At 43.9% G+C, this 10,209-nt stretch overlaps 1 protein-coding gene across 1 annotated transcript in view; it reads left to right on the forward strand.

Moving 5' to 3' along the window:
* Positions 1-8,569, forward strand: part of ALKBH3 (alkB homolog 3, alpha-ketoglutarate dependent dioxygenase) — a 50,092-nt gene extending 41,523 nt beyond the window's left edge. The window contains exons 8-9 of the mRNA XM_042781752.1: positions 6,897-6,995; positions 8,477-8,569. Of these exons, the coding sequence (XP_042637686.1) occupies positions 6,897-6,995; positions 8,477-8,569 (192 nt within the window). The remainder of the gene's footprint in view (positions 1-6,896; positions 6,996-8,476) is intronic.
* The last annotated feature ends 1,640 nt before the right edge of the window (positions 8,570-10,209 follow it).

Below are 10,209 nucleotides of genomic sequence, written 5' to 3' on the forward strand. Positions count from 1 at the left end.
TTTCTCCTGCTCTTCCAGCCTGCTACTCTGGGTGGGTCTGAGTTTCCCCTCCTCACCTAATCCCTTCGGCTGATTGCTCTTCTGTCTGGGTTCAAGGCTTTTATCCCCTTTCTCCTGCTCTTCCGGCCTGCTACTCTGGGCGTCCCTGCGTTGTCTCTCCTCACCTGTAACCCTGGGGTTGACTTGTGGTTAGAGCTCTGAATTTGGATTTTATTCTAAGTATGGTGGGAATAAATGGAAAGTAGAGAGTTTTGGCCTGATTTGGTTTCTATCTTTTAAAAGATGCCTTTGGCTCCTATGTGGAGAATAGTTTTGGGTGAGGCGAGAGTAAAAGGTGAAATAAAAGCTGGTAGCACTTGTCTTGGTGAGAGACTGGTGGCTTAGATTAAGATAGTGACGAGGGGATGAAGAGAAGTAAATGGATTTCAGGTATGGTTTTGAGGTTGAACCAATAGAATTTGCCATATTTTAGATGTGGGGTTAAGAGGCAATAGTGTTTCCAAGGTCTCTTGAGCAGCTGGTATGTAGAGGTGGTGTTTACTCAGAGGGGAGAAGCAGGAGTTTTTAGATTTGATTTGGTGGTTGTTTAAGGAGGGTTTGTAGGGGAATCAAGAGTTCATCTTCCACATGCTAAGTCTGAGATGCCTGAGACTTCCAAATGAAAATAAACTGGTGGCTCTGTAAGTCTAGGGCTCAGACAACAGGCCTGGGCTGGAGGTATCATCTGGAAATTGCTAGAATAACAACATGAAAATGGTAATAATAAGTAACAAGTGGATAGTGCTGACTCTGTGCCCAACATGAAGTGCTTTACATGTAATCCTCCCATTATCTGTGAGGTTGGTACCATAATTATCCCTGTTGTACAGATGAGGTGGCCAAAGGACAGAGTTACATCAGTTGCTCATCAGGTGGCTCAGATAATTATTGGTTGAATTGAATTGAATTGAATTGAAACGAATCTTAGAGACCATACGTAAAGCTGTAGAAATGCACGTTATCACTGTGGGCAAGAGAATAGAGAAAAAGGAGCAGAGAGCTAGGCTGGTGACACTGCTTCCATCACTTTGTTTTTCCATTTGGAGGTCTTTATTTGCTCCTACAAAGAATAAAATGTAGATTCCTTAGCCCAGATTGTCAGATCTTTACGGAATCTGCACCCAGCCTCTTTTGGTCTCTCCCTGTTCCCTGTGTGATTACTCCATTCCAGCTAAATTCTTGGCTCTCCGCAAGGCATGCTGGCCACTGTTGTGTTAAGTATAAGTTCTCTCCAGGCGGTGAGGCCCTATTGGAGCAAGGAAGCCCTCCTTGATGTTCCCCATGTGGAAACCAGTAATACTAATCGTGGAGGTCAAGTGTCTCCTGAGCTTCTAGTTTGTTCTGTCTGTGCTTGTGCTCATTTTCTTTTTAGAAACACAGTCTTAGTAAAAAGATGGGAGTTTTCTTAGATAACTTGTGAGGGACCAGTGTTGACTTGGAAAATCAGTCTAGGTAGGACTGGGCAATTGTTGCGTCTCACATAGATTCTTTCCAGCAAAAAATGCCTCACTGTTATCTGAGATCATTCATTTGGAAATATATTTTGCTTTGAACAGCCTTTTCTGATTATTTTGGGGTGAGATGAAAAATAGAATCCTTGAAGCTGGAGGAGTACAGGGTGTAGAGCCAGGCAGATGTAGATCCAGGTCTTAACCCTACTTCCTGCCAACATTTTGACCTTAGACAAGTACTTTCCCTCAAGCTCCCTTTGCTTGTGATAAAATGGATGCCGTCGCTTTCCTTAAGGAGACCGTGAGGGATGTGATTCAGACGGTTAGGCACTGTGCCGCAAGCTGAGATGTGGACGGTTCAGACTTACTCAGAGGCACCTCGGAGGACAGCCTGGACAGCCTCTGAAAGTTCACAGCTGGGAACACTCTACGGAGCAGTTCTACTTCGTATACACAGGTTGCCATGAATCGGAATCGACTCCATGGCAACTAACAGCAACAACCTCACTGCCCTTCCGGGGCTGTAGTGAGGTGCCTGGCACCTAGCACACACAGTATTGATCCTGTACAAAATAGGCCTTGGGGCAAAGTACTGGAAATTGTTATAAAAAGAAGAGTGGAAGGGAGAAACAACAACAGCAACTCCAGGTATATTAAAGAGTTACATCTACAAAACTGTAAACTTTAAAAAAAAAAAAAAAAACTAGAAGGGAAGAAATGCAGTTGTGTACTTAACTTTTCTTGGGATGGGAAAAGACTTTCTAAGCATGAAAACCCTGAAGGAGAGCCAAAGAAAGGTCAGTAGCATTGGCTCTAAAAATGTTTGAGCTGCTCTGTGTTAAACATCATAAATACAATTCAAAGGCAAATGGCAAATGAGAAAAGTATTTGGAACAAGTGTGATAGACAGAGGACACTAATCTTACATTAACATACCACAGAACAATGGACAAATGACACGAACAGAGAGTTCGCCACAGAAGAAATGCAAACAGCAAATCAAACCAAACCAGACCCACTACCAAGGAGTTGATTCCGACAGTGACCCCATAGTACAGAGCAGAACTGCCTCATAGGGTTTCCAAGGCTGTAAATCTTTATGGAAGCTGACTGCTGTGTCTTTCTCCCACAGAGCAGCTGTGGGGTTGAACCGCAGACCTTTGGGTTAACAGCCAAATACTTTAACCACTGGGCCGCCAGAGCTCCTCAAAACAGCAAATAGACATGTGAAAATATGTTTAACTGGTACTAAATGCTAGTAATCAAAGCACTCGAAGTTAGAATAATGAGTTGCCATCCTGCCCCTAAATTTTTTTTCATGATGTCAGTTGATAGCACTCAGTGCTGTAGTGTGGTCAGAAGACAGGTACTGTCGTGTGTTCCTGATGGAAGTATAGGTCACTGTAGCCTTCTTATCCTAGCAAGAGATTCTGAAACGGTGCCTGAGAGCTACTTGCAGTAGCTGGTTTTTTTTTTTTTTTTTTCTTTTCCTTTTTTTACAATAATCGTGGTGAATTGATAAAATCTCAGCCTCCAGCAGTGGGCTCCTGGGTGCTGTGCCCATAGCTCCATTTCCATGCCTGACGTGTAGGGGTAGTCAGAAAATATTTGTGGGTGTAAAGATGGAAGAATATATTCATACGAAGGATTATTACATAACCTTATTTTTGAAATACTGTATACATAAAGATGTAGAAAAATGCTTATAATGTTAAAAATTCAAAGCATATGATTGTGTGTGTAGATGTTCCGTGTGTGTGTGTGTGTTGAATGGACTCTAAATGGAAGGATTAAAGGTGACTTTTAAAAATATTTTCTTGGTCCTTCAGCCACTCAGCACATATTTATTGGTATGTATCATGGCATTGAGTATACTTTTGAAGAGCAAGATAGCATAGTCCTTGCCCCTGTGGTACTCATAAGAGGAGGAAGGCAGCGTTGAACAAGTGATTACATCATTTACTTTATTGGCCAATTATGACTTTTATATTCCACAAAGAAAAACTGTGGTGATGATGATATTAAAGTTTCTCATTTCTCAAATACTTTTTTAGCACAAAATCAAAAAGAAACCAAACCCATTGCCACTTCTTTTCCAACTCCGGACACCCTATAGGAAAGAGTAGAACTGCCCCATAGAGTTTCCAAGGCTGTAAATCTCTACAGAAGCAGACTGCCTCATCTTTCTCCTGAGGAGCAATGGGTGGGTTTGAATCACTGACTATTGGGTTAGCAGCTGAATGCTTTAACCACCTATGCCACTAGAGCTCATCTTTTTAGGATAAGAAAGAGACATGACCAATACCAATAGATCTCATATAATGTGCATTCTCCTTTCAGTAAAAAGAAATATGTTTAGATTTCTTGTCTATCGGGTGGTTAGTAACAATAAATAAACCCAGAGTTTTGTTTTCTTCTAAACAGCATTTTTCTGAAGGAAACTGAGTAGGGAACTAGCTTGGGGAGGTGGAAGTGGGAAGTATGGGACTTTTGGAAGCCCCAGCACTCCTTGAAAAACACAGTTCAGTGTTCCCATGAACAACGGTAGTTGGGGAAGGAATGAGAGTGTTGATCAGCATTAATATAAAAATAGATATTTTTTGCTTTCTCTGTCTACTTGTGAGGTTTCCAGTGCATGAAAAACTAAGACCATCAGCCATACACCTTACCCTGTAGATCGTGACCCTAAAAGCTTCTTTCAGCAGGGATCGGAGATGGAAAATTTTATCCTCAGCTGTGGTTTTTGTGGTGTGTTTTGTTTTGAGGACAGTCCTGAGTAGATCAGAGGAGTTACAGAGACGTGTTTGAGTAACATAGCCGTGCTTAATGGCCGTGCGTGCGCTCCTCTAAAAAGCCCCTCCCGGGCTTCCACTGTTGCTCACCCGTTTACCAACTTGAAACTTCACGCACTGCCTCGTGAGCTCCTCTGGCCCTTATCTGCTTCCTGAGCGTAAAAAGTCTCCATGCAGCTTGGGTGAGTTTAAGGGTGGCACTGTGGTCTGTTGCCACTCTGGTCTCACAGAGAGAAGGAAGCTTTTGTGAGTTCTGTTGCTGTGGTAGGATTCCTCGTCCTCTTTCTAGCCCAGCTCCATCTGCAAATGAGGAATGCACTCTCTAAGCCAAGGGTGCTGGAAGGCATAAATAACAGGCAGCGCCGGAACGGCTTCAGCTCTCACAGTGGGTGCACTGTGTCGCTGTCTCCCCCGCGGGCTGATTAGTTTCCCCCCAGTGAAGACTCGCCCTCTTCTGCTGTCTGGGATAGCTCATGGTTATGTTAGGAGTAGTGTGTTCAGAACCCACACGAGGCGTTCTTCGAATTTGAATTTGAAAAATTCAGGTCTCAGGAACGTGAAGTGAAATGTGGATCTGTGGAACATCACTGTCAGGGCTGATATTTCTCACTTGCATTTGAAATTCTCTTTGATTTGCTTCATTTTTCCAGAAGTTACAGTGCCCACTTCTTCCCTTCTTTGGCTGTAGCACCCCTGCACCCTGACCAATAATGTATTTAATGTCTGAAAGATCTTCATCTTCAAATTGTCCTTACAGTGAGGGTAGCATCTGCTTTCCTCTGTTTCACTCTCCTGCCCTACTGGTGTCTGTGATCTGGAGACCAAAGCCCCGTGGCACCCTCAGGTTGTGTATGGAGAGGGTAGCAGAAGTTCTTCTACTTCTAGCTATGGGCAACTTTGATTTGACTACTGACTTTCTAGCCTAAGTCAAGTGGCCTTGGGCCTCTCCAATCTCATGATGACACACTCCTTTCTCATACCTTTTCTCCAGTGGGACACACATCTCCTCTCTCTGACACCTTTCAGGAAGCACCCTTTTGCTTTCCTGAGATGGAGCTGGGCCACCAGAGGATAGGGTCACCTGTTGCTCCCTGATTGGCTGAGAGTCAGAGGCAAATGTTATGTTTATTACTTATTACTGAAGAGAAAAGGTGGCAGACACACAATTAAAATCAGTCACTGAAAGCTGTTTCAAACATAACTTCTATCTTCTGCCTGTAAACATTGTGACTGTGCTTGACAAAGTTGCTGTCAGGGGTTGAGGCCTGGCATTTTGGCTGTTTATGCAAGTTCATTATTGTTTTGGTTTTGAGTTTCCTGGGGGAAATTGTTGTAAACAGTTAAGTTCTCAGAAGCACCTCTACAGTAATAAACATAAACACGGTATTGCTCTGAAAATCAGCCCTGCAATGACCCACAGTAACCGCTTGCGTCAGAAGTGAAGCAGATTAGTGGGTGGGCCCATGAATTCTGCCCAGAGTGGAGGTGAGGAAATCTGGAAAGCTTGGCTCTGTCCTGGTCTCGACTCTTGACCGCACTCTCTGTTGCTGTGAAAGAGGAGTAACACCACCTGTTGGGTGCTTTGCAGGCTGCTGTGAAGATTCAGAACACTATTGGCCATCACTTGACTTTGAGCTCTCTGGATGAAACCAAAAACCAAACAGAACTCCTTGTTGAGTTGATTCCAACTCATAATGACCATACAGGACAGAGTAGAATTGCCCCATCAGATATTCCAGGCTGCAACGTTTACAGAAGCAGACTGCCGCATCTTTCTCCCATAGCGTAGCTGGTGGGTTTGAATCACCGACCTCTAGGTTAGCAGCCAAGTGCTTTAGCCACTGTGCCACCAGGGCTCCTCTGGAAGAAGGGGTCAGCATAAAGACAAGGCATTGCAATCCTGACTTTACAGGAGTTGTGATCCATCCTCCAAAGCTTAAGCAGCCAGTCACAGTTTGGCAACACTGTTCTAGTCAAACCAGAACTTCCTTCTTTGAGAAAAATCTTACTGTTCTGCAAAGAGACAGGAATGTGTCTGCAGAGAACCAAAGCACTGGCGAGAAGAGCTGCGGTGAACTTTGCCGTAGGCACTGATCAGTGAATTTTAGTGCAAAAAGGTGAAGCAGGACTTAAGCACACTGTGTTGTGTTTCAAAGCCCATTTTCCCACACTGAAGATGTCAAAAGGCCTGGCACAGACTGAGGCAGACAGAGGATACTTGTATCGATGACATTTAATTTCTTTACAGGTCAGAACGGGCTTTTCTGCATTTTGGATGCTGATAATAATACCTCACATCTGTATCTTACTATCTGCCCATCTATGAGTGATGTACACATTATATCAATATGTATCATAGCAACACGTCGTATAATCGCAGTTACTCACAAGAATGCTACATGGCTGGTACTTTCATCATCTCCGTTTTACAAATGTGTGAATTTGAGATATAGAGAGGTGAACTATCTTGCCCAAAGTCAAACAGCTGCTAAGTGACAGAGCCACTGCAGCCCGGGTGAGGAGTAGGGGTTTCTGTTTCTTTGACCACTGTCAGATTTTATTCCATCTGGATGAGACAAGCAAAAAAGTCAATGTGACAAATGCTGTTTTCTAGGAAGAGAATGGAGACTACACGTATGTGGAAAGAGTGAAGATACCCTTGGATCATGGGACCTTGTTAATCATGGAAGGCGCTACCCAAGCTGACTGGCAGGTCAGACATGCAAGTAATGGCCTCTATAGAGGCCGTTTCCTAACTGACTTAGGATTATGGATTTATATAGTAAACATGGAAAAAGCAGGACATTTATAAAGAGGCAGTAAAGTCACTTTGTTTCCAGGAGTTTTGATCCTGCTGACAACCAAAATCGATCTCTACAGCAGTGCTGTCTACTAGAACTTTCTGAGATGATGCAACTGGCCTGTCTGTGCTGCCCAGTACAAGTACAGTAAGTCCCATGCAGTAGCCACTAGCCACCTGTGATCACTGAGCTCTTGAAATGTGCCTAGTGCGCTGAGGAACTAAATTTCACATTTTACTTAATTTTAATTGTTTTACATATTTAAATAGGCTCAAGTGGCCAGTGGCTACTATATAGGACTTTGGCAAGGCCATTTTTAAAAAAAATTTTATTGTGATTTGGGTGAAAGTTTACAGAGCAGATTCACTTTCCATACAGCAGCTCACATACACTTTGTCTCATGACATTGACTGTGATCTCCCACAATGCAACAGCTCTCCTCCCACTTCCTCCCCATAGCCACCTCTACCCTGTGTCCTTGCCTCCCACACACTCCTGCCCCCCCCCCCCCCCCCCCGAGCTGTCTCCCTGTGCTACACAGCCCTTCTATTCTCCCATGATTGTTCTCTCCAGGGAGTGTATCTAGCCAATGTAAATGTTTGGCTCATATGCCTGTCTTTTGTTTGGCTGGAAGCCACAGAAATAGGTTTAATTCCAGACCTGAAGGGCAGCTAGGGGCCATAGTCTCAGGGGTTCCATCAGGCTCTATCAGACCAGCAAACTTGATACCTTTTTTTTTTTTTTTTTTTTAAATGATTTTGAGTTTTGTTCCATATTGTTCTCCCACTCTATCCAGGGTCTTCTATACAGACCCCCCTGAGTGGTTGACAGTGGTAGCTGGGCACCATCTGGCTCTTCTGGTCTCATGGTCGTATAGGCTGAGGATCACATGGTGTACCAGTCACTTTGACTGATTATTTCCATGTGTCTTTGCTTTTCTTCATTCTTTGCTGTGGATGAGGAGAAACTGATTGTTGGATCTAGATGGGTGTCTGTAAATTTTTAAGATCCCAATCGCTACTCAAGGCCATTTTTAAGGTGTGCGCTCTAATGTAAGAAAAGTTACCATGAGAGTGGAATCACATGCCTCCAACTTGGTCTCAGCTGTTTATGTGTGTGTTTTTCTTTTTTAATGAGATTTGGGAAAATGGCAAGAGTATGGGATGAAGAGCAGCAATAAGGAAAAGTAAAAATATCTCACTGCGAGTCTGTTGACGTCACAGTGGGGGTGGGGCAGGAGTCTGTCAGATGGGGAGGCTTTAAAGAGCTCATCATTGGTCATTTTAGAGGAAATAAAATACAAACATATCTCTGTCCTCACAAATATGTTGTAAATTGCTTTGAACCAAATGTTGTGTATATTTGTGTCAGTTATTTCTGTGTTTCCATTTAGCATCGAGTTCCCAAAGAGTACCACTCTAGAGAACCAAGAGTAAACCTGACCTTTCGGACAGTTTATCCAGACCCCAGAGAGGCACACTGGTGATGTGAGACCCCAGAGAGAGAGGCTGTGCTGAGAGCGAACACAGCTTCCCCCTCAAAGAGCTTCAAGGGGGAAGCTGAACCAGCTGGTGGCGTGTGTGTTTGGAAGATGGCCATTGGAAAGATGAAGATGGGATTTGTTTCCCAGCTCAGAGTCCTATTAAGTGGCAGCCAGCAGTTCATGTTGATAATATGTTTACCATGGGGATGGCAATCCCTAATCACATCTCGAAATCGCATGTTATCTTTAGGCAAATTAAAAACCTCTGTGGTCATGCTCGCGGATGATTTTGTCCATGAGCAGTTTTGCTCCTGCCCTCCCCCCTTCATCTGAATGGACTGTATCTCTGGGGAAAATCTGCACGTGTTTGTTCCCTGTGACTTCAGTGAAGTGGAGATATAAATATGCGTAAGCAGCTCTGGAGCCTTCCATGGCAGACAGCTGCTGAAAGCCAAACAGAGGTGTTTTCACAGAGCTTTGTTGAAGTCTGCCTTGACTCTTTAGCACCTCGACTTTTGCACTGTTGTCATGGAAAACTGCGTATTCAGGGAGCACTCCCTGTTTAACCGAGAATCTTTGCTTGTCAGTATTTCTGAGCCGCACTTGAACAGGTCACAGGCCTCTGAACAGAGAATGGAGGTGGGAGCCTCCGGTCTAGCATCTTCAAGCAGTCGTCTGGATGACCTGTAATCTGCGAGAACACTGCCCCTCCGAAAGGGAGGACTCATTGGGTGATGTCATGGGAAGTAAGAGGCTGAAATTTAGGCTGAAGAGCAATAAATGCCCCACCAGTGACAGCTGTTCCACATAGATTAGCTTCCCCTAGAGAATTGCTTGAGTCATTTGAACCCAAGCCAGATGGAGTGGGAGAAGTCCTGCAGGGGACAGACTCTGTTACCTAATAGTCCTCTTCCACCTTAGGTTTCAGCCCCATGACTAAGGCCTTCTTCTGACTCAGTGTTCTCTTATGCTCAAATTCCCGAGATGCAAGGGTTAGTCCATGATGTCACCCAGGTTCCCAAAACAGAACAGAGTGGCTGCCCCTTGTTGCATCATAAAAGCACATGTCTTCTTGACCTCTTGACTGAGGAGCAATGTGCCAGATTAATTCCCAAACAAGATACGGAAAACCTGAGAGAAAGATAATGAGATTAAATGGGTGAAAATAGGGCAGGTAACTTAGAGTTTAGCTAGCTGCCTTGGAGAAAATGTACAGCAGCATCTTGCTTTTCATCCTGTTTCCATCCCAGGCTGTGAGATTGATGATCCCCACGATCATGGTTAAGTGCCAAAGCAGGCAAAGCTCTTACCCAGAACTACGATGTGACGCCATGCCTGGCCTGCCTCTCTTCTCAGACAAACTATCTGGCTTCTTGCATGTAGTCATTGTTACTAACATTGTAACGTGTGTCATTCCTTTCTATAAGGACTAAATACTTTATAAAGATCTAAGCATCATTCTGAGCCTTCCTGTGAAGACTTTATCACCATAAAAATGAAATCTGTATTTCTTAGCTGTACTTCCATTAAAACAAACAAAACCTGCCCAGGATGGTACAGCCAACTTTGGTTGTGAGTTTGATACATGACACAGGAAAGTTTCTCTTCCATTTCTACAAAGGAAAGAGCTGGCAAATAGCTCC

Source organism: Orycteropus afer, unplaced genomic scaffold (genome assembly GCF_000298275.1).
Source record: "Orycteropus afer afer isolate SDZICR_OR568_19922 unplaced genomic scaffold, OryAfe1.0 scaffold00165, whole genome shotgun sequence".
Taxonomy (NCBI): Eukaryota; Metazoa; Chordata; class Mammalia; order Tubulidentata; family Orycteropodidae; genus Orycteropus; species Orycteropus afer.